General features: G+C 42.4%; 1 protein-coding gene across 2 annotated transcripts in view; it reads left to right on the top strand.

Annotated features, from left to right (window-relative positions):
* bcas3 (BCAS3 microtubule associated cell migration factor) overlaps window positions 1-25,397 on the top strand; it is a 1,086,700-nt gene that overhangs the window by 5,578 nt on the left and 1,055,725 nt on the right. For both annotated transcript variants that reach the window (XM_059655421.1, XM_059655420.1), the window contains exons 2-5: window positions 5,415-5,504; window positions 13,550-13,604; window positions 16,470-16,545; window positions 24,377-24,483. In XM_059655421.1, coding sequence (XP_059511404.1) covers window positions 5,434-5,504; window positions 13,550-13,604; window positions 16,470-16,545; window positions 24,377-24,483 — 309 coding nt within the window. In that variant the 5' untranslated portion in view covers window positions 5,415-5,433. The remainder of the gene's footprint in view (window positions 1-5,414; window positions 5,505-13,549; window positions 13,605-16,469; window positions 16,546-24,376; window positions 24,484-25,397) is intronic.

Raw genomic sequence — 25,397 nt, 5'->3', positions numbered from 1 at the left:
TAATATTTCTGTTTTTGCTGCTGCCCCCAAAAATTGCCACAGCTACAACGTTGGTACAGTATCTGGGCCATTAATAAGTACCAGATCAAGTTGAGCTCTCTTTCTGTCCCAAATGACTTCCATTACCAGTGAGATCCTTCTTGTATGCCGGTCTGTCTGTACCACTGTACGCTGCCCTCAAAGCGGCTGCAGGGCGGATGACACTGTCACACATCTCCTTCTAGAGTGTGTCTTTGCAAAGGAAGTCTGAACAAAGTCACAGTGGTTTTTGTTGAGGTTCATCCCAAGCAGCTCCAGTCTGTTTCCTGGGATACACACCGAGACAAACATTGAATGCGCCTTGATTACCATCAACTTGGTAAAACCTGCATTTGCCCTGCCCAAAACTTATTGGTCTTCCTGAACAAGGAGTTGACCCTGACTGAATGTTGCAGACTGGCACATTACAAAGCCAGGACTATGTGCTGGGGTCTCAGTACAGCTTGGGCAACTGCTGTCAAAGCAGAGTGGAGAAAGACCAGGCTGAGGTCTCGCTTTCAAAGTTAGATCTTTTCAGTTATTGGATTTTCCTGGTGTCTAAACTATATATCAATATAATCCTGCACAAGGCAAAATGCTTTGGGTTTGTTTGTTGGATAGAGTCAAACTCCAATGTTAGTTTAACACAGCAGGCCAAGTAGCATCTTAGGAGCACAAAAGCTGACATTTTGGGCCTAGATCCTTCAGCTTTTGTGCTCCTAAGTTGCTGCTTGGCCTGCTGTGTTCATCCAGTTCCACACTTTGTTATCTCGGATTCTCCAGCATCTGCAGTTCCCATTATCTCCAAAGTTAGTTTGTTTTCTTCATGTGTTACTGTTTGGAACTGAACTCCTTTAGTGATGATGTGCATTATATATATATATAAAATATATGTATAACTTAATGAGTAATGTGAATGTTTGAAATGAAAATATCATTAAGCAGTCAGCCATTGCATTTACCAGCTCTGATTCTTAAGGATTCAGGTTTTCCAGTTTTGCTTTTACCTTCTCTTTGGGGAGGAGGTGTTGAGGTGAATTAAGAGATAATGAAGTAAGAATTTGCAAGAGTTGTGCAAAGAGAGAGACAGCAGACTGCCCATAAACTATTGAGAGTGGGAGAGAAGCTGGTACAGGAGGGGAGACAGCTTAAAAATGCTTTTGACTGAGATTACCTCAGTTAGAAGGAAAAAGAAACTTACTTAAGTTGGCAAGATAATGAAATGTGAGGCTGGATGAACACAGCAGGCCAAGCAGCATCTCAGGAGCACAAAAGCTGACGTTTCGGGCATAGACCCTTCATCAGAAAGGGGGATGGGGTGAGGGAACTGGAATAAGTAGGGAGAGAGGGGGAGGCGGACCGAAGATGGAGAGAAAAGAAGATAGGTGGAGAGGAGAGTATAGGTGGGGAGGTAGGGAGGGGATAGGTCAGTCCAGGGAAGATGGACAGGTCAAGGAGGTGGGATGAGGTTATTAGGTAGGAGATGGAGGTGCGGCTTGTGGTGAGAGGAAGGGATGGGTGAGAGGAAGAACAGGTTAGGGAGGCAGAGACAGGTTGGACTGGTTTTGGGATGCAGTGGGTGGAGGGAAAGAGCTGGGCTGGTTGTGTGGTGCAGTGGGGGGAGGGGACGAACTGGCCTGGTTTAGGGATGCGGTGGGGGAAGGGGAGATTTTGAAGCTGGTGAAGTCCACATTGATACCATTGGGGTGCAGGGTTCCCAAGCGGAATATGAGTTGCTGTTCCTGCAACCTTCGGGTGGCATCATCGTGGCACTTCAGGAGGCCCATGATGGACATGTCATCTAAAGAATGGGAGGGGGAGTGGAAGTGGTTTGCGACTGGGAGGTGCAGTAGTTTGTTGCGAACCGAGCGGAGGTGTTCTGCAAAGCGGTCCCCAAGACTCCGCTTGGTTTCCCCAATGTAGAGGAAGCCACACCGGGTACAGTGGATGCAGTATACCACATTGGCAGATGTGCAGGTGAACCTCTGCTTAATGTGGAAAGTTATCTTGGGGCCTGGGATGGGGGTGAGGGAGGAGGTGTGGGGGCAAGTGTAGCATTTCCTGCGGTTGCAGGGGAAGGTGCCGGGTGTGGTGGGGTTAGAGGGCAGTGTGGAGCAAACAAGGGAGTCACGGAGAGAGTGGTCTCTCCGGAAAGCAGACAGGGGTGGGGATGGAAAAATGTCTTGGGTGGTGGGGTCGGATTGTAGATGGCGGAAGTGTCGGTGGATGATGCGTTGTATCTGGAGGTTGGTGGGGTGGTGTGTGAGAATGAGGGGGATCCTCTTTGGGCGGTTGTGGCGGGGGCGGGGTGTGCGGGATGTGTTGCGGGAGACGCAGTCAAGGGCGTTCTCGACCACTGTGGGGGGAAAGTTGCGGTCCTTGAAGAACTTGGACATCTGGGATGTGCGGGAGTGGAATGCCTCATCATGGGAGCAGATGCGGCGGAGGCGGAGGAATTGGGAATGGGGGATGGAATTTTTGCAGGAGGGTGGGTGGGAGGAGGTGTATTCTAGGTAGCTGTAGCAGTTGGTGGGCTCGAAATGGACATCATTTACAAGCTGGTTGCCTGAGATGGAGACTGAGAGGTCCCGGAAGGTGAGTGATGTGCTGGAGATGGCCCAGGTGAACTGAAGGTTGGGGTGGAAAGTGTTGGTGAAGTGGATGAACTGTTCGAGCTCCTCTGGGGAGCAAGAGGCGGCACCGATACAGTCATCAATGTAATGGAGGAAGAGGTGGGGTTTGGGGCCTGTGTAGGTGCGGAAGACCTACCTAGAATACACCTCCTCCCACCCACCCTCATGCAAAAATTCCATCCCCCATTCCCAATTCCTCTGCCTCCGCTGCATCTGTTCCCACGATGAGGCATTCCACTCCCGCACATCCCAGATGTCCAAGTTCTTCAAGGACCGCAACTATCCCCCCACAGTGGTCGAGAACGCCCTTGACCGCGTCTCCCGCATTTCCCGCAACACATCCCTCACACCCCGCCCCCCCCGCCACAACCGCCCAAAGGGGATCCCCCTCGTTCGCACACACCACCCCACCAACCTCCGGATACAATGCATCATCCTCCGACACTTCCGCCATGTACAATCCGACCCCACCACCCAAGACATTTTTCCATCCCCACCCCTGTCTGCTTTCCGGAGAGACCACTCTCTCCGTGACTCCCTTGTTCGCTCCACACTGCCCTCCAACCCCACCACACCCGGCACCTTCCCCTGCAACTGCAGGAAATGCTACACTTGCCCCCACACCTCCTCCCTCACCCCTATCCTAGGCCCCAAGATTAAGCAGAGGTTCACCTGCACATCTGCCAATGTGGTATATTGCATCCACTGTACCCGGTGTGGCTGCCTCTACATTGGGGAAACCAAGTGGAGGCTTGGTGACCGCTTTGCAGAACACCTCCGCTCGGTTCGCAATAAGCAACTGCACCTCCCAGTCGCAAACCATTTCCACTCCCCCTCCCATTCTTTAGATGACATGTCCATCATAGGCCTCCTGAAGTGCCACGATGATGCCACCCGAAGGTTGCAGGAACAGCAACTCATATTCCGCTTGGGAACCCTGCAGCCCAATGGTATCAATGTGGACTTCACCAGCTTCAAAATCTCCCCTTCCCCCACCGCATCCCAAAACCAGCCCAGTTCGTCCCCTCCCCCCACTGCACCACACAACCAGCCCAGCTCTTTCCCTCCACCCACTGCATCCCAAAACCAGTCCAACCTGTCTCTGCCTCCCTAACCTGTTCTTCCTCTCACCCATCCCTTCCTCCCACCCCAAGCCGCACCTCCATCTCCTACCTACCAACCTCATCCCACCTCCTTGACCTGTCCATCTTCCCTGGACTGACCTATCCCCTCCCTACCTCCCCACCTATACTCTCCTCTCCACCTATCTTCTTTTCTCTCCATCTTCGGTCCGCCTCCCCCTCTCTCCCTATTTATTCCAGAACCCTCACCCCATCCCCCTCTCTGATGAAGGGTCTAGGACCGAAACGTCAGCTGTTGTGCTCCTGAGATGCTGCTTGGCCTGCTGTGTTCATCCAGCCTCACATTTCATTATCTTGGATTCTCCAGCATCTGCAGTTCCCATTATTACTTAAGTTGGCACAATTTCTGGTATCGGAACACTTCCTGCGTATCTCAGTTTATCACTTCGAATTTCTTGCACCTCCAGTTATCAATTTTCAATCACCGCTGCAGTATTTAAACCTGGTATTGTGCAACTGAAATACATTCTACATTTGGCTTAGATTTGGAAAAGCTGTTGGGCTGTCCTGCAGTAGTCCGTTCTTGCAATTCACAGGCATTGACTTTGATGTTACTCCGCACTGAATAGGATTAGTGAGGTGAAGTTCTCTGGCAACACACGACCCCAAGGTATCACTTCTATTATTCTGCTTTTGTTGTAGAGTGCCTTATCAATGTGAAACAATTTTAGGAGTCACATTTCTCTTCTCCCCAGTAATGCTTGTTTTTCGTTGTCAGATGACTTAGAAAGTTGATACTGTCACAAAAGCAAATGCATCATATTAAATTATACAGGATGGTATTCACTTTCAAATAATTTTTAACAATAAATTTCAGTGCAACATCATGCTCTCTAATGATTTCTTGAGTAATGGCATACAATATAAATCCTGGCTAATGCAGACTTATTTCTATTCATTATTTGTGTAAGCTTCGTTGAATCAAATATTGATTGTGTTTGTGCAGAATAATTTCCTAATCTAGACAGTGTAGTAAAATTATTTATTTCTGAGTATTAGTGACTGGATGCTGGATAATTGTGATATTGTTGATCTGACTTGTATGGTTCCTGTGGTATTTGGGTTTGACTAGTCAGTTAATAGTCTGACACTCTGAGACTGTAGGATCTGTAGGATACAGTCAGAAAAATGAAATTGTCTCCTCTGAGCATCCGGGATAATGCAAAAAAGAAAATATCTGTTCAAATTAGAAAGCAATATCCAGGACCAAAAATCCTGGATACTGCAAGGAAGAAAGTAATTTTTGTAAATAATGAAGCTATCTTCAATGATGGAAATTATTGTGATTAAAAGCCCCCTACATGAGGTTGTGTGAGAACTCGTTGAGTTAGGGGAGAGTTCCTCTGCTGTACCTCATCAAAGGTTGCTTAGTAATGATACTGAGAAGCACACCATTTCCTGGTGCTAAACTCTTTTCCTTGATAACTGTAGTATTTACAAAAAAAAAAGAAAATGTAGAATCCCTGACTATTTACCTAGATGCTTTCTGTTGGTGTTCAGTTCACTGCAGTAGTGATTATAGTTGAGACGTATTTCCTTGACATTGAAGAACTTTTGGAATTCCTGAGTTTATGAAAAGATACTGTTACATTCTTTCATGACAATTTTCATTTCAATTTAGGTTGGAGAATTGAGCAGCTATGGCTACAGACTCTCCCCGCCGTCCCAGCAGATGTACAGGTGGAATCATGGTCCGACATCAGGCAGTCACGTAAGGAATATGCTTATTTTAATTGTTTAATACTGAAAACGCTTGCTCCCTCTTAAATGAAATAATAGTTATGTAATCATAGAATTGTGCTGTGCCTTTATTCCAAAGTCCTAAATATGTTTTGTTTTCCTTCAGACAGATATCTAATTCCTGTTTAAAATCCAGAAAGAATCTCAATTTACTTCTTTCACTGACAGTGCATTCTAGATTCCTAACCACTCACTTGGTAAAATGCCTTTTCATGCATCTCAGTTTCTTTTATCAATCACCTTAAGTCAGTGTCCTATAATTGTCCATCTCTAGTCAATGGAGAGTCTCCCTCTCTATGCTGTTCAGAAACCTTGCAATTTTGAATCAAATATCCTCTCGGCCTCTCTTAAGAATGATCTTAGCTTCACCAATTCATTCAAATAAATGAAACCTTTAATTTTTGGAATATACTTATGAAGCTTTTCAATGCCCATGCTAAAAACTTCACCTCTTTTCAAAAGTGATGCCCAGAATAAGGTGTATTATGATCCCAGGTGATGTTATTACTGGACATGTCAGATCCTGGACAGAAATCTGGCTTCGTAAATAATTTATTTTGACTTTAATATGATGGTGCCTCAGCATGCAATTGTGCAGATTTGGTTTTAACAACAAAACAGAAGTTTACCATGCAAAAGAAGTGAAGATAAAATAGAACAAATGAACATAAAATAGAACACAGAGTAAAAATATAATCCCATTAATTCCAAGAGCACCCTCTTAAGGTACTCATACCAGAGGGAATTTCCTTCTCTATCACCCTCATTGGGGCTTAGTTTGATTGTGGCTATAATGGCCAGTCTTGAGAATTTGGTAGACTTATCCTGGTACCATCATATAACTGAGCTTGAACCTTCCAAGTTTCAAATAAATCCTTCAGGCTCTTAACTAAACACTCTGGTCTGAAACATCTATGAAACTCCTGACATTAAGATAACCTATTTTCAGCAATTTGAAATGTCTTTTGCCCTTTTCAAGAACAATTACTTTACATATCCAACTACAACTAAGAAGCCTGCAATCTTCCCGAAATGAAACAAAAGCACCTATTTGTCCCTCATCTACAGCTGTTTCTTCATCAAAAGATTCCTTAATCTTCTACTTGATAGCTTAATGCACTCCGCTGTTTACTTGGGTTTACTCTAAACTCTCCCAAATTCCAATTTGCCTACAAAAATATCTCTCTCAGACTCTGGTTGAAAAGACATCAACATAGCTACAAAAATAAGTACAAATTAATCATTAAAGGCCATTAGACACACACAACACTCATATGTCATGAGTTCAAATTCAAAATTCCAAAGTAAAACTAAAATATATTAAAATATCTATAAATCCAAAACCTGATGTAACAAGTTTAATACTCCATTCGAGGTCAAGCCTTTGAATGTTCATCCGGACTTCCTTGCTTTTGCATTCAGTGCGTATATTTATGAATCTTTCTCATCCTGCCCTTTCATCTTCAATGATTTGTAAATGTTTACCCCACATCCCACTGCTTTTTCCATTCTAAGAATTGCCTGGTAGCAATAAACTTCGAACATTGCTAAAAGGTAACAAGAAATTGAAGGGTAATAAAATGTGAGGCTGGATGAACACAGCAGGCCAAGCAGCATCTCAGGAGCACAAAAGCTGACGTTTCGGGCCTAGACCCTTCATCAGAGAGCTCTGATGAAGGGTCTAGGCCCGAAACGTCAGCTTTTGTGCTCCTGAGATGCTGCTTGGCCTGCTGTGTTCATCCAGCCTCACATTTTATTATCTTGGAATCTCCAGCATCTGCAGTTCCCATTATCTAAGAAATTGAAGGGTCTTAGCTTGCACTTATCACAACCAAGAATGTGAAAAGCAGACTTGAAAAAAGAGCACGAGAAAAAGATGTTGATTGATTCGTCCGTCATTGGCCTGAAGATGCAGCAATAACTGTCAATTTTAATTCTCAGACTAGGCAGGTAGATCCTGGTTGATCAGTGCCTTGTATTATTTGAGAACTCTGCCAGTGAGCCCTCAGCTACTATCTTCCAATCACCTATGTTCCCTGGTCAATATATGCACTGGGATTCTTATTGTCCTATAAAGCCATGCAGCAACTTGGAGGGACCATGCATCCTGTTTGGATGTTGGAGGTTCACGCAGCTGCACATAAGAACAGAGGAAATGTATGTGATGAGATCGATTTTACTGGCAACCTTCTGAAATGGACCCTTGCCATCTGCTTGCTATGTTAGCTTGATAGAGCAAATCAAAACTATTTTGCATGACAACAGAGAGCTTAGTCAATCATCACTCGCAGTACATCGCAAGAATTCATGAAAAGGCCTATTTCCATCACCTTTATCCTTGAGTGGTCTCAATCTACTTCAGATTAGTCTGAAAGGGGAAGGTGTCTCAAAAATTTGAACAACAGCTAAAAGCTGTATTACAATGCTACTATATACAGTAAACCCACAAGTGGTTTTCTCCACTAACAGGATATCCTGTCAAACCAAAAAGATGTTTTGTCATTACTCCCACCTGAGTAATGTAACATGAGTTCCAGTGTGATTCCAGGTTTGTAGGCCGAATGTCCCAATGATTGGGGAACTACATCAAACAACAAGTCCTATTGCCTATTTGCAGTGGGAGGTATGCCAGGTTGTGTTTGACCAGTCTGTGCTTGCAAACCTCAGCATAGCATATATGTCATTAGATGTGATTTTGCTATTGGAAACCAATTTAAGATCTTCAGTTGGACTCACAATGTGATGCATTTATGTTTGTTAGAAGATATGGATATAAATACACAGGAACCTCAATTATCCAGGTAAAAGTGCACCTTTTTCACTCAAAAAGGGCTTTTGGAGACAACCAATTGCTGTGCCACCCCATGGCAATACCCTGATCATTCAGAATCTACCTGCCTGATCTGAGAATTAAGATTTTTAGTTAACTGTTCTTGCTTCATCTCCAGACCAATGACGGCCTAACCAATCAGTGTCCTCTTCTCATCCATGTCTTCTTTCTTAAGTTTGTTTCTTGTATCCTAATTCTGATGAGTGGAAGAAGTAAAGCTTCATGCCTTCTTAAGTAATTTTGTATTTCCTTTCCTCATTCTTTCTATCAACAGTAGTAGATTTGCCAACTTTAAGGGCATTTAGATGGTCGTTGAATAAAAATATGGACGATAATGGAATAGTGTAGGTTAGATGGGCTTCAGATTGGTTTCACAGGTCAGTGCAGCATCGAGGGCCGAAGGGCCTGTGCTGCACTGTAATGTTCTGTGATCTATGTTCTAAATGTATTACTTCACCCACACCTGCATTAAATTTCATCTGTCACGTATCTGTCCATTCTACCAGTGCAATGACTTCTTCTCTAGAAGAAATTCTGAAGAAGGGCCCACGGACCCAAAATGTTAACTTGGTTTTCTCTCCACAGATGCTGCCAGACATGCTGGATTTCTCCAACAATTTCTGTTTTTGCCAAATGATACTTTTTATTGATTGTTAAATGCCTTGTTAATGCCACAACTTGCCTCATTGGTATTAAGACTTCCATCTTAACCAAATGTACTAACCAAGACAGACATTGCAAAATTCACCAAGGAAAGCAAGCACATGTCTGGCAGATCCATCTTGCTGCTTGCTTCAAACTATCTCCATGCTGACTGCAACCAAACTGGAGCCCAGAGAATCATGCATGGGCAGCAGCTGCAATCATTCCTCCTCTATGGACATTGACATTTGACATCTGCCAGCCCAACATGACCATCCTAGCACTTCTACTATGTACTGACATGACACTGGAAACACAAACTTGCATGGGGAAGTGTACCAGGACTTTGTATTAAAAGCTGCAGCCGGGATAATTTGTGCGCAGGAGGAGGTGCCTAGCTGACTCACTGGATCAGGCTACATCTCATGGATATTCACTTGCTATCTTAGTGTTTGCTCACTTAATACTTATCTGCTTGCTCATAGCATCCCTGCCTTATATTGCCAAGCCGTGCTGATTTACACAGTCACAAAAATCAGGCAGCTTGCATACTGCTAAGCTGTCCTCAGTCTAGGAGGGATACATCTTGCTGTAAGATAGTATGCTACATCAACCTCACAACTTCTCCATGTGCCAGCAATTTAAATGGAAAATGCAATGCTTGTGCAGTAAATGGGTAACCATGAATACAACTTTAATAAGACAAATGTAATCCTCATTGAAGCCCATGGAGGTATCTGTCAGTCAGGGGATCCTGGCACACTACATCAAGGGAAGACTCCCGTACTAATCTTGCAGCTCTGCCAAGGTCAGGTGTCCAGTCACGGGAGTCTCAGTTGGGGGTCTGTGCCAAGGTTCTATAGTGATAAGTCAGGGGTTAGGGCTGATGCAGTCGGGGGATGTATAGACACATAGACACAGGCAAGGCCTGGACACGGGTTGTTGATTGTTGATTGAGGGAGTTGGGCCATAGTCTGTCTGTTGGGTCCACCCTCAGAAACTGAGGGGGATCAGCTGAGTTGGGAGTGAAATTGCAGCTGCAGCTGTGATCCTGAGCCTTGGGAATTTACAGGCATGGGACTGCAGCCTTCAGATTCTGGGCAAGGGTACAATACAGTTCTGGAGACGGGGTCGGGGGGGGGGGGGCGGCAGGATTTTGAATGGAACAATAGTGTGCAGCATGGCTGGGAAGGCTGTAATGAGGGAGAAAGGTTTGTCCATAATAACTAGCACCCTGGCTTCAAGGGAAATGATGTGAATGACCACACTAGCATCGGTACTTATTTGCCAGGATCTGGGTGGGAGGGATAGACAGGTGTAGGTGAATATGGGCATGTTTGGTGGAGACTTTTGAAATGTGAATCCTGTGGGATTAATGGGATGGGTCACCAAGAAGGGAATGTGCATATTTGAGAGTAGGAGCCACTGGATGAGGAGTGCACCTTTCCATCATGCCAGAAGTTGAAAATACGCAATGGGAAGAAAATTGCTGCAGTCACACACTGAGTCAGCAGGGTTAGCGACTTCAACCTGTGAGTAAGGGGCTGTAGCATATATTGTTCATCAGGCTTTTCATAGAATCATAGAATCCCTTCAGTGTGGAAACTGGCCCTTCGGCCCAACAAGTCCACACCAACCCTTGGGGCATCCCACCCAGACCCATCCTCCTAACCCACCTAAGCTACACATCCCTGAACACTATGGGCAATTTAACATGGCCAATCCACCTAACTTGCACATCTTTGGACTGTGGGAGGGAACCAGAGTACCTGCAGGAAATCCATGCAGACACTGAGAAAATGTGCAAGCGCCACACAGACAGTTGCCCGAGGGTGGAATCGAAACCAATACCAAGAGTGCAAAATCCTACAAATCCGCTGGGAAGTCAGATGCACCAACATCGGCATCCTTGATCAGGCCAACATCCCCAGTATTGAGGCTCAGATCACCTTTGATTGGCTGTGATTGGTTGGGCACGTTGCCTGCATCACTGACATGAGACTCCCCAGTGAGGCACTCTATTCTCAGCTCCAAAACAACAGGTGAGCCTCAGGTGGACAGAAGAAACATTTCACGGATATGCTCAAGGACTCACGGATGCTGCATTCTCACCAACACTTGGGAATCACTGGCTCAAGGGTGTCCAAAGTGGAAGAGGAGCATCTGGGAAGATGTTGAGCACCTCAAAACCTGCTATTGGCAAAAACGGAAGCCAGGCAAAAATAGTGTAAGGAGGATGCTACCACACCAATGCCCCATCCACCCCGTCCCAGGATCACTTTTGCCCCAAGTGTGGCGGAATTTATGAAAGTCGCATCAGATTGCACAGCCACCCACGGACTCACCGTGGAGGAGAGTCATCCTTGTCTGCAAGAGTCTGCCAGTGATGGCCTCCTGCAGTCCTCCAAGTGCCAGCAATATAGCCAATTTTTTTCTTCGCATGGAACAATAGGATAGAATTTCTGAAAGAAGCAAGGTGGAAGTTCCTGAAGTAGTTGACTGAACCCTGAACTGTAAGCAAGTTTGTCTAAATGGTAGCGAAAACAGAGACAATTGCTTCTTGGACCCGAATCTCCTAAGTTCATTATGTCCAGTCAGAACCTATTGCAGACTCTGATTTCTAAATGGTTACAGCCACAAGGTGAAAGCAATATTAAGATATCAGTACAAATAATGCCTCTGGATATTGATTTTTCTTGTATAATGTTGTAAATGTAGGCCAGTTCCAGTTTATTTATTTCCTACAGTTCAGCCAGTCCTTGAATGATCTGATAGGAAGCTTTTCCCACTCAGATGAAAGGTAATTTTCTGGTTGTAACAGTTTATATAAGGTTGGATATATCTTTTCCAGATTTGAACTGTTGATTCCTTTGAAGGGGTCTATTCTTTAGCACCATGAATGTCTTTTATTCTTATCTGGAAGTCTGAAAAGTTCAGAAACAGCTTTACTGTTATCTTTTCTCCACCATCATTTTATCTGACCTAGTTGTATGGTATGTGCAATGTGAATTGGTGTGAGCAGGCAAATGCAGTAGCTCTTGGCTGGTCTGTAATATAGACAGCCCCTGCTCACCAATTGTTGATTAAATTCTCTCTCATTGCTTTAAAGGGGGTTGTTGGAGGGTAGTGGAGGCATACCTCTGCAAGAATCAGTGGCTTTAGTAAACAGGCATAGAGCCTTGATGTAGCCATGTTGGCTGTCTCTCTCACTCGCTCTCTTTCTATCTGTCTGTGTCTCTTGCTGCGTGCCCCCCACCACACACTCGCAAACATACACATGTGCGTGTACACACACACACACACACACACACACACACACACACACACACACAGGCACACACAGTTAAAAGGCAAAGGGAAGATAAAACTATTAAAAGAAAATACACAGTTCAGAGTCTTTTTGCTAGTCTTCAGGTGTAAGTTTTTAACCTAAGACCAAGGTCTGTTAGTTATTTCGTGGATGCAGTCAGCAATAACAAATGTTGTAATTATTTTTAGATTACTTGATCATTTGATGCTTCTTTCAATCAGTCAACCAGGTCTTTTTCTCCTGGGAAGAGAGAGCCGTCTTAGCCTGTCATCAGATCTGAATTCTCAATTCCATCTCTCTTGGTCTGCCGAAACAGCTCCTTAAAATGAAAGGAATTTCTATGTTCCATGTCTAAGGAGGTTATTGTGTCCGAGCTGCCAAATCTTGCAGATATTTCATTTCCAACATGTGAAGACTTTTATAATGGCGAAAATCAAACAGGAGATGAGGGCCTTTGCATGCTTCCCATGGGGCCAGACTGACTGATTTCATTGCCCTTAGGGGAAATTATTTCAGCTCAGTCTGTCTTTGGTCAAATCCACACTGATTCTCATGAAACTTGGCCATCTGTGTGGGTCACATGATCCCTAAGACCGTTCATGTTAGTATTTTGCTCCTTTTAAAAAAACTATTTCTGTCCATGAAAGTCCCAGCTATTTAATCAGCTGATGAAATTTGAAGACTAACAGTCCATATTTTGTAACATCATGACGAAAGAGATGCAAAATAAAATGATAAACCCACCAGGAAAGTATTTATTTAACAAACATATACTTAACACATTACTATCTGTGGTTTAGTGTTACCAACCCTTTAATAAAAGCTGGAGTTTCCAAGATTTGAAAATTAGTCTTCAGAAACCTGTTGCTACAATCATGCATTTTCTTTGCATATTTTAGTTTATTAGTTAAAAACCTATTGTAATTGAGGAAGAAGAGGTTTTTGATTGAAAAGTCAAGAATCATTCCGTTGCTTTTCACATGGTCTGAGGATGAGGTGCACTCTGAAGATCAACCAGTGGTGAAATTGTAGAGGTGGTATGGTGGTTGGAGGCAGAGTGTCATCTGATGAGACCTCCTGAAATATATGCCATCAGAGCTGGCAAACGAATTGCATAGAATTTGAATTTTCTTTCTTTAGATCCAGAAACAAAACCTTCTAATGTTCTCAGCCATGGCTGCATGATTTTAAAACAATATTGAACTCTTTTGTGAATTGTTTGTGTTATTTACAGGGAACAATCATACATGGAGAGTGTTGTCACCTTTCTGCAAGATGTAGTTCCACAGGTATGTGATATAATTGTGTAAATCCCTTCATAAAAGGTATCCTGTCTGTGCTGTACTCCATTTGCAATAGAATTCCTCAGGTAAAAACAAATAGCAATTGTTGTAAAACTAAAGTAAAATTAGAAAATTCTGTAAATCTTAATTAAATGAATCAGCATCTGAAATTGTTTTGAGAGAATATTGATTAACATTTCTGCCTGGAATGCTTGAAACACTGTCGATTGAGTTGTCTTTAAGTTGTTCTGTCTGTGTGTATTCCCAACTTGTTTTTAAACTGTTCATTGGATGTGAGCATCATTGGCAGCACATATTGCTCATTCCTATTTGTCCTTTTTAATAACTTACACAATTGAGATACGTCTTACAACTTTTTTCACTATGCATTGGATTTCTGGCAGGTATGGGCATTGGAGGAACAGGTCCAAAGCTACACCCAGCTCTCCAACACACTTTTCCCTGTTCACTAGGTTGAAACTACTAGTGTCCTTTGAATACCGTTCCACTTGGCATAAGCCTTGCCAATCTGAATTTCACCAAATTTCAATAAATCCTCATTCCTTAAATTTCAAAAAACCTGTCTCTTATACTCCTTTTCTCTCAAAATAGAAAACTAGCCCTCAGAAGCACTCTGCTTGATTGTTACCACAAACACCCCCCCTGCACTTTATTGTGTCACTGCTTTGTTCTTCCACAAAATAGTATCTGTCTTGTTTCTGTCTCAGTGGAATCTTTAAGGTATCCAGGAAGTGAGGAAGGAGGAGATGGCGGCCTGGAAAATGAAACAGGTTGTCATCGGGACTAACTCACTTCATTTTCCAACTTGCAGCTAAGAAAGCTCCAGGTGAGAAAGCCCAGGAGTGATCTTCTTTTCTGCCTCTGCTTAAGACCCTGAATGATTAATTAACTACGGCTTACGGAGCTGTTCCCAATGGGCTGCAATTTTCTTAGTTCCAGGTGGGACAAATTAAGTCCCTCCATCTACACTAATTTGTGTATCATTGAGAAATGCGGGACAAGGGTACAGTTCCTGAAAAACAATCCCTGTTCTTGCTTCTAATCCGCATGGATTCCTCTTTGTGAAAACATCTTGAAAGACCCTCCCATCTTCACAACACCCACTTTATCCCCGATTGCTCCTCCATCCTTGCAGTCCAGGAGGGTCCATTGTACCCGCAGCAGCGGAGGCTACCTACGTTTTCCTGCCAGCTTGTGATTTTTCACAGCTTTGGGAGGTTGAGGAGGAAAGACTTCTGGTGTCCACCTAAAAGTATCTGATGGGCACAAGATCTGGCAAGCTTTCTTTCTAGGAGTGAGTGCAGTCATCTCAGTGCTTTTGCAGGCAGCTCACAAGAAACTTGTCCAACACAGAAGGTTCTCCCTCTGTGTCTCAGAAAAAAAGCTGCCCTAAGTGTGAAAACTGCCACTTGATATTTCAGTAGATTTCTGTTTGAATATCTCCTCTGTGGCAACCAGATCAAAAAGCCGTATTTGAGCTGGTACTTTTAAAGCCTACTTTACATTTTATGAAGTACAATGTTCGTAATAGTTCTTTTTCATCATTTAGATCTCGTCCTTCGCAGATTTCTCTTTCCTAAAGACCCTCAGTTTGTTTAACCTTTCCTGGTGGTTATAATTTCAGTTCTGGTTTGAACAACTGAGCCTACTTCTGTTAGTTTGAAATTGTTTAACTGTTGATATGAACTGAAATTGTTTCATTTGTTAACTGAATAATTAAAATACTTTTCAAGCAGAAAATAACTTTGAATTAACAGAATTGTTTACCACTGTGTGAGTGTTTAATGCATTCCAGTGGAATGCCCTTGTCTGCTAATTTAACAGGTGTGCTAAGTCTTTGAAAAAGAAGATCAGAACATTTTGATGCAAATGACTTTGTGCATAAGTTGCAGGAACTTTAGATGTGTATTTACTAAACTGACAGCAAAATTGAGGTTGTGTGAAAGATCTTTGATGAGCGTATCCATTGATCCTTTATTTGGTATTGGAGTTCCTACTTTATTTGTATCTATTACCCATGCAGTATTACAGCAGGAAGAATCTTGCAGTGAAAATTATATCTTTGTTACCTTTGCTTATTCCCAAGTGAAGAAAGACCCTGCCAGGTACAGTGAAATCCATATGAAACATTTAAGCACATTGCTTAATTCCTGGATTGAGCTTTATTTAAAAAAAGTGTACATTTTCTTGACCTGCCCATTCCTAACTGCCCAGTAGACACATTGCTGTACAGTATGAAATCATGTGTAGGTTGTAACAAAAGGTGGCAGATCCTTTCCTGCAGATCATAAATGAAGTAGTTTAAATTTTTACAGTGATCCAGCTTTTGTGATTTTCTTCTGGCGCCACATTTATTGGATTCTGTTGCACAAATTGCTATGTTGGGATTTGATTTTATCACCACTGTGTAGCTATCCCATTGCCACAACCGCTATCCTACCAAGCTGCCGTATTAGCTGATCTCATCAGGCTTATAATAGGGATTCTATGACACAGAATAAAGTTGAATCTTGCATTTGATGAACGATGAGGTACTCTTTCGCTAAGTGTTTGGAGGGAAATTTACTTGTTCACTTATTATAACACTGCTGTCGAAGTTGAGTCTGCTATTGCTAAGAGCGTTGTTAGAAAATACACCTTTAGATGCATTGGGGCTGAAATCTATGACCATAGTATCTATGTTATTGATGATTGTAGACAAATTGATAGATTGGACTAGGTTAGATTGGGATAGCTGGTCAGCACAGACTTTTTGGAACGAAGGATCTGTTTCCATGCTGTATTACTCAATGTTAATGTATGCATAATATTTTTAGTTTTCTTTACATCAATTTCATTTTTCATTTTCAGGCATACACTGGCTCACCTCCAACGGATGAGAAGGAAAAAATAGTCTGGGTCCGTTTTGAGAAAGCTGATATTAATGGTAAATGCAACTTTTTGATTTCCTTAACTAATTTCTACCATTTACCTGATTGAAGTAATATCATTAAGGTTCCTGCAAATGGGGTTTATCCAAAGGTAGCCAAAAGTGGGCCAAAATGCAGCCCACTGAGGGGTTCTTTATGATTTACCAGCATATTATTCAAAATATAATCGAGTGTAATGGGAAGATCATGCAAGATTCTGCTCCTCCAGCAGAGGCCATTTTTCTCCTGTATTTGTTTCTGATAGGTGAGCCTTTCAGCTGCAAATACAGGAGAGAAACAGTATGTCGTTAGAAGAGAAGTAAGCAGCATAGTGTGATTGAGGCCTGGAGCCATGTTGATGAGTCTGTGGTATGTGGCCCTGGACAATTACAGGGAGATCATATAAAATAATCAGAGGGTTAGATCGGGTGGATAGGGAGAGCCTTTTTCCTAGGATGGTGACAGCGAGCACGAGGGGGCATAGCTTTAAATTGAAGGGGTGAAAGATATAGGACAGATGTCAGAGGTAGTTTCTTTACTCGGAGAGTAGTAAGGGTATGGAATGCTTTGCCTGCAACAGTAGTAGATTCGCCAATTTTAAGTACACTTAAGTCATCATTGGACAAGCATATGGATGTACATGGAATAGTGTAGGTTAGATGGGCTTCAGATTGGTATGACAGGTCGGCACAACATCGAAGGCCGAAGGGCCTGTACTGTGCTGTAATGTTCTATGTTCTATCACTGGGGTAGACAGAAGTGAGAATTGGGCCAATGAGAAATAGGCTGCAAGCTGGCTGTCTGGCTGTTAGGCAAGAGGTTGGATGTTTGGCCGACTGGATGATGAGAGGGAATAACGAATGTGGACAGATTGGGGAGGGGTGGGTGATAGACATGAGGTCGTGAGTATGGTGGTTGCAGTAACAGCATGCCCCATGACTTTTTGGAATATTAGACCAGATGTATGTTAGTACCTTCACAACCATCCTGTAAAGCTTAACAAGTCTCCCTTAATCAATGAGTGAATGAGTGAGGTGGATTGGTGAGAGAGTGACTGCAGGTGGATTGGTGTATGAGTGAGTGCGGGTGGATTGATGAGTGAGTAAGTGCAGGTGGATTGGTGAGGAAATGAGTGCAGGTGGAATGGTTAGTGATTGTGGGGGGATTGGTGTATGAGTGAGTGAGTGTGGGTGGATTGATAAGGGAGTGTGGATGGGTGCATTGTTGAAGGAGTGAGTGCGGGTGGATTGGTGAGTGAGTGAGTGTGAGTAGATTGGTGAGTGAGTGAGTCTGCATTGATTGGTGAGTGAGTGAGTATGGGTGAAAGGGTGAGTGCGGGTGGATTGGTGAGTCAGTGTGTGTGGGCAGAGTGGTTTGCGAGTGAGTGAAAATGTGGATGAATTGATGAGTGAGCAAATGAATGCTTGTGAATGCTTGAATGAGCTAATGAATAAATCTGGGCATGTTGGTGAGGGTGGGGTGGGAAGATGAAGATGGGTGGATGGTTGTATATGCGGGCGTTTGGGTGCATTTGGGTGGTTCAGTGAGTGTGTTTAAGTTGTTCATACATCCTTGCTTATTTTCCCCTTCCCTTGCCAAAATTCTCTTCACAAAGCAGACTGCTAGAGGACAAAAACCCAGGCTAAAATGCAACTTGCTTCCAACCTCCGACTTTGATGTCACTTCTGCCAAGGTCAGCTCCTTTGTGCCCAGGCAGAATGATTGAAAGTCATTGTTAGTTAAATCCCATTTCTTAGGTTCGCCATGCCCCTGGCCCCTTCCATGATAATCAGGATTCGGGGCCTAATCTTGTGCTCTCTCTAGCTCAGCTTCTTGACTGGAAGGGTTAACAAAAGAGGTATTACTCGTTAGATCCGTTGCTAGCTGTTCATTGTTGGCCACGTTTAACAATTACTCATTCAAATGATAAATTCATTGTTTTGAAATTTTTGTTTATAATTCATGTTTAACACTGTGGTAACCCTTAACTCTGAAAATTGTTCACTGCCCCCCCGATTGAGAAAAAAATGTGTTGCTTCACCTAAAGAAACTTGTCAACCCTGCTATAAACCATAGTATGTGTGTGTACAACATCCAGATTGTTGCTGTTTGTTTCAATAGGATTTCAGTGAAGCATTATGAAAGGTGAATGGTTCATCCCAGCGCTATTTGAATAAGGAAACTTTTTCAACAATACTGTTGTGGTATAGTTTTAATTGTAGAACACAGATCTGTGCTTGGTGGTGGTAGTGAAGAAATCAGTCCCAACAGTGGAGGTGTAACACTTGACTAGTGTGTCCATTAACTTGACTATTCAGCACTGCAACTCTTGAGGTTTTTTACTGTTATAGAGTCATACAGCACAGAAACCGACCCTTCGGTACAATTTGTCTATGCCGACCAGCTTCCCCAAACCAAACTAGTCCCATTTGTCTGTGTTTGGCCTATGTTCCTCTAAACCTTTCCAACTCATGTATCTGTCCAAATGTCTGTTAAATGTTGTAACTGTACCTGCACCTCCCACTTTCTCTGGCAGTTCATTCCACATATAAACCACCCGCTGTGTGAAAAAGTTGCTCCTCAGGTCCCTTTTAAATCATTCTCCTCTCACTTTAAAAATATGCTGCCTAGTTTTGAACTTCCCCACCCTAGGGAAAAGACATTTGCTACTCACCTTATCTATGCCCCTCTTGATCTTATAAACCTCTATAAGGTCACCCGTTAACTTCTTATGCCCTGGTGAAAAAAGTCCCAGCCTACCCAGCCTCTCCTTATTACTCAAACCCTCCAGTCAAGACAGCATCCTGTTAAATGTTTTCTGAACCCTCTCCAGTTTAATAATATCCTTCCTAAACCTGGGTGATCAAAACTGTACACAGTACTGCAAAAGTGGCCTCACCAATGTCCTGTACAACCTCAATGTGACATCCTAACTTATATACTCAATGATTTGAGCACTGAAGTGTGTTGACGCTTTCTTAACCACCCGATTTGTAAAATGGTGTGATAACAATCCTATTGAGCTGAATAGAACCAAAACAATTAAATTAGCTATAGACTTTAGAAAAGGGCTAGTTAAGGTTTAAAGATCCACAGTGTGGACATAAAAAATATTTAATAACTGAAATATGCCACCTAGTTTTGAACTCCTTCACTTACTTTGGGTTCTGTACTGCTGGGGTGAGAAGGCAACAAAGCTGGAGTGGCATCTTGGGTTCAAGAATTAATATTTATGTTGGAAGTTGTCCTGTTGGCTTACTTGACAAAGGCACTGTAGACAATAGACAATAGGTGCAGGAGTAGGCCATTCGGTCCTTTGAGCCAGCACCACCATTCATTATGATCATGGCTGATCATCCACAATCAGTATCCTGCTCTTGCCTTATCCCCATAATCCTTGATTCCACTACTTGACTGTAGGACTAAGTCTTACCGGGAAAAATATCTCATTTCTTTATTCATAATTAGTCCTATATATTTGCATCATACAAATTACCCCACTAAGGGAGACTCTAACCACCTCCTTTGGTTACCATAATAAAATTTACTATCAACAGCACCTTGAAGATTAACATTCACAAGAAAATTAACTGTACCAATCACATAAATACTTATGGCTTCAATGGCAGGTCAGAGGCTTGAAATTCTGTGGCTAGTAGCACACCACCTGACTCCCCAAAGTCAGTCCACCTACATGGCGCTGATCAGAATGTGGCAGAATATGCTCACTCGTCTGGATGAGTCAGCTCCAATAACACTCAAGAAGCTCAAAACCATCCAGGACAAAGTTTGACCAGCATCACAACATTTTAAGCATTCATTTTCCTCCCCATTGTTGCACAGTGGCAGACAGCAGTATGTACTGAATACAAATTGCTCTTCTCCAATTCACCAAGACTTCTTCAGCAGCATCTTCAAGATCCATGATATCTATCAGCCAGAAGGACAGGATAGTGGACCTTACTACTAATGAACCCAATCCTGAAGGTTGCCCAGGTGTTTCTGCATGCAAACACCTAATTCAGTGTCTGAAGTTTCTGCCCGAGGATGCTGTAGAACATGTAAAAGTTAATGCAAGGAAGTATCCATTTTTACCGAATGAGTTGGAGGCTTTAGAGATTTTTCTTAAAAATTGCAGCTGACTGTAGGTAAAAACATAATGAGCCAGTCTGTACTGGTTTGTCCCAACAATTTGACATTCTTGGCCGCAAGTGTTAACTATAATCGGAAATACATTTCAAGCGTAAAAGATATCTCAGTGAAATTGAAAAAAAACAAAATAAATGGCTTGTACTGTACTTGTAACAATGGTACACTGGAAATATCCAGTTAGTGTATCAACTTTACGGGTTAAATGTCATTGTCAGAACACCTATTTTGGGATTAGAGTAGAATGGTTGGATTAGATCTTTCATTAGTTCTGAGAGTCCATAACATGAAATGCTTATCTTGTTTTTTGCCTGCACTTCCTGTGTTGGTTAAAATATTACACAGTTAATACTGTTTTGATCACTAACACGTGTTGTAATAATGTTATTCAGTGATTAGCTACAACTTTTTGTCAGAGATTACACATTGTATAAAGCAATTATTTTATATTTGATTTAGTTGGAGCAAGAATAGATGGGTTGAAGTTGAAAAATATTATAAATTGCTGACTTATTTGTTGGGAACGAATAGAGTTGCACATCCAAGCAATAATATTTATTAAAAAAATTGATTTTAACTATATAGTTTATACAGCATTATTCCAATTTATAATTATACAGCATCTCTGTTGTAGCAGAATGTCCCATCTTAGGAAGATAAGAAAACAGGATGTTGATGAGACAAGGGGAAGAGTATAGAGAATTTGGTGAAGAACTATTGACATCACTGTGTTTGAGAAGAGAGGAAAAATCCAAAGATCCACCCCCCCCAACCAAGTTTACATCATGGAATGTTGGCCCCTATTTTAAGGGGTTTGAAGTATAAAAGTAGGGATGTCTTGTTGCACCTGTCCAGGGTGTTGGTGAGATCACATCTGGAGTACCGTGAGTAGTTTTAGTCTCTTTATTAGAAGAAGGATATTTCATTGGAGTCAGTTCAGGTTTCACTAGGATGACCTCTGGAATGGAGGGATTGTGTTATGAACAAGGGCTAAAGAACTTGGGACGCTACACACCAGAATATAAGAGAATGAGAGGTGATCCCTTGAAACATCTAGAATTCTTAAGAGTCTTGAGAGGATAAATGCTGAGAGAACGATTCCCCTCATGGGAAAGTCTGGGATGAGAGGGCGCTATTTCAGAGTAAACGGGTGCCAATTTAAGACAGAGATGAGGTTGACTTTTTTTGTCCCAGAGTGCTTTGAATCATTGGAACTGTTTGCCAGAGAACTGTGGGGAGCAGAGTCCTTGCATATATTAAAGGCTGAGATAGATAGTTTCTTGTTGAGAGGAGGATCCAGGGTTACAAAGAAAGTGCAGGAAAGTATATATTAGAAATGTCAGATGAGCCATGGGGTATCAAACGACTTATGCCTTTTCCTATTTCTTGTGGCTTTATAAGGCATCAAAAGAAATTTATATGAATTTTTATAGCCTTTTCAATCAATAAAAAATCTTCAAATTTTTTTTGCCTGTTTGCTACCTACCATTTTGGGTATTCTTCCTTCAGAGATACTCTATTGATATCATTGATTGTGGAAATTGTCATATATCCTGGAAGCACTCCATTTGTTTAATGGACTGCAAAACCTTGGACCTGCCTGGCAACCTGCTCTAAGGTGGAAAATGAGCAGCTAGTTTTCTGAGCTCTGTGTTTTTGTTTTGGTACAATTTAGGGCAGCACTGTGGCTCAATGGTTAGCACTGCTGCCTCACAGTGCCAGGGAAATCGATTCGAATCCGCCCTCGGGCAACTGTGTGTATGGAGTTCGCACATTCTCCCCGTGTCTGCAAGGAGTTCCTGCAGGTTCTCTGGTTTTCTCCTACAGTCCAAAGATGTGCAGATTAGCATGGATTGGTCATGCTAAATTGCCCAAAATTTTCAGGGATGTGCAGGCTAGGTGGATTAACCATGGGAAATGCAGGGTTACATTGGATAGGGTAGTGGAGTGGGTCTGGGTGGGCTGCTATTTGGAAGGTCAGTGTCGACTCAATTGGCTGAATGGCCTGCTTCCAAATTGTAGGGATTTCTATGATTCTAAAATGTCTACTACGACAAATTCCATTGGGAAACGTAAAACTCCCACTGTTAAGTATCTGCACCTGGAATCTGTATGCAACAAGTATTTTAAAGCTAATGGCAACTGCAGATGCTGGAGAATCCAAGGTAACAAAGTGTGGAGCTGGATGAACACAGCAGGCCAAGCAGCACCTGCTCCTAAGATGCTGCTTGGCCTGCTGTGTTCATCCAGCTCCACACTTTGTTATCTTGCAATAAGTATTTTAAATTCAGTTGTCACAATGTGGAGAATTACTTTTACTGCATCCTTTTTGGGAACCTGTTATACCAATTACAATCAAAAGAAAGTTGAATTTCTCAAAACAAATAGAAAGTATTGCTACTTTTAATTCATGGAAATATGGCCCCGATGCATCAAAATTGATGAGTAGCGGCATTTGTGACTGCTTTTTAGTTCAGTTGCACATGTTTGGATCATCCGCCTTTATTGCATTCAATAAGAGTATGATTTCGCTTGGGTACCAACTACATTTGAGATATGTGACAGTGTGGATGTACCAGTGCAGGTGAAAACATGCTGTGGGATTAGAGTCACTGAGTCATGGAGGCGTACAGTGCAGAAAAAGGCTCTTCAGCCTGTCGTGTCAGTGCCAGTCAAAACAAGCACCGAATCCCATTTTTCAGCATAAATTAAAGAAGTTGATTTCAAAAATTATTTTCTGAGGTAAGGTATCATAGTGGATATTTTACTGGATGAATAATCCAGTGAGCTGGACTAATGATCTGGAAACATAAATTCAAATCCCATCATGACAATTGAGGGGGAATTAAATTGCGTTAATTAAATAAATCTAGATGAAAGAGCTGGTATTAGTAATGATGACAAAGGAACTTGTTGCAAAAGCCTATCTGATTTCTCCTGTTCTTCAGGGTAGGAAAACTGCTGACCTTCTCTGGCTGGACCAAGAGACAACTCCTCACTCACAAGATGGTTGACTTTTAACTAACCCATGAAATGGCTTAGCTATCACTTTCTCAAAGCAATTAGGAATTTTGAGTCTTTGCTAGCAAGCATTCACATTCTTTAAATGGATAATAGAAATAAATGAAATGCCAATTGATGTCCTCTGGTGTTTGCATATAAATATTTGAGTCTTTGCATGATATAGTGAAGACCACCTCACTGAAAAACAGAAAATTGTCTCCTAGAGCTGTCTTTTCCCAAACAGGAACATTTTACAGTGTAAAATATTTTATTACCCAATAGCAGTGACACTGAAATTTTGGAGTAGGACATTTCCAAGACAGCTTTTAAGAGAATGGAGAGAAGATAAATAACATAGATGAAAGCCAAGCTGTAATGGAGAATTCAGTGCCTCAGACTATTTCAGGCTGCTGCTGATGCTAACATTATTTTCTGAACCAACAGCAGGAACAGTTTAAATGGTCATTATTGTTTTTGAAATAGGTGGAACTTTGCTTGTTCAAACTGCTTATGCTCTGTGCTTGTAGTACATGTGCTTCAAAACATAACTAATTGTGTTTAAAGTATGAGTGTTGTCCTTTGGTTGTAGGTAACCGAAGGGCTGATTCTTGGGTATTTTGGGAAGAGCCGTGTAACAGTTGCTGTCAGGAAGTGATCTAACAGTAGGTACATTATAACCTTGAAATCTCTTTGCAGATCTTGCGAGGAATCCAGAGTATCATGAAATGAACAATGCTGTAAATGACCCCCCATTGCTGCTTCTCATCGGATACGCAGATGGAATGCAAATTTGGAGCATTCCTGTGAGTCATTGTTTTGCTTAATTTTTCCTTTTATTAGTGAGGCCAAATAAATTTGTTGCCATGTTGATTTCACTGTTACGGATGTTTATTTTTACTCAGAGATAGTAGGAACTGCTGATGCTGGAGAATCTGAGATAACAAGGTGTAGAGCTGGATGACACAGCAGGCCAAGCAGCATCAGAGGAGCAGGAAAGCTGATGTTTCGGGTCTAGATCCTTCTAGACCTGAAACGTCAGCTTTCCTGCTCCTCTGATGCTGCTTGGCCTGCTGTGCTCATCCAGCTCTACACCTTGTTATCCCTTTATTTTTACTCAGTTAGTTTTCATCATTTACTTAAAACATTTGGAAGTGAACATAGGAGGTATGGTTAGTAGGTTTGCAGATGACACCAAAATTGGAGGTATGGCGGACAGCGAAGAATGTTACTCTGAGTACAATGGTCCCTAGATAAGATGAGCAGGTGGGCTAAGGAGTGGCAATTGGAGTTTGTTAGATAAATGTGAAGTGCTGCATTTTGGAAAGGCAAACCAGAGCAAGACTTAAACACTTAATGGTAAGGCCTTGGGGAGTGTTGCTGAACAAAGAGACCTTGGACCGGAGGTTCATAGTTCTATGGAAGTAGAGTTGCAAGTAGACAGGATAGTAAAGAAGGCATTTGATGTGCTTCTATAGCAAGCTGTAGAGCTGGATGAACACAGCAGGTCAGGCAGCGTCAGAGGAGCAGGAAAGCTGACGTTTCAGGCCTAGACCCTTCTTCAGAAAAGATTTACAAGGATGTTGCCAGGATTGGAGTGTTTGAGCTATAGGGAGAGGCTGGGTCTATTTTCCCTGGAGCATCAGCAGCTCAGGGGTGACATTACAGAGGTTTATAAAATCATGAGAGGCATGGATAGGGTGAATAGCCGAGGTCTTTT

Source organism: Stegostoma tigrinum, chromosome 27 (genome assembly GCF_030684315.1).
Source record: "Stegostoma tigrinum isolate sSteTig4 chromosome 27, sSteTig4.hap1, whole genome shotgun sequence".
NCBI classification, from domain to species: domain Eukaryota; kingdom Metazoa; phylum Chordata; class Chondrichthyes; order Orectolobiformes; family Stegostomatidae; genus Stegostoma; species Stegostoma tigrinum.
Note: the sequence above shows the minus strand (reverse complement) of the source record. Positions and strands in the feature narration are given on the sequence as shown.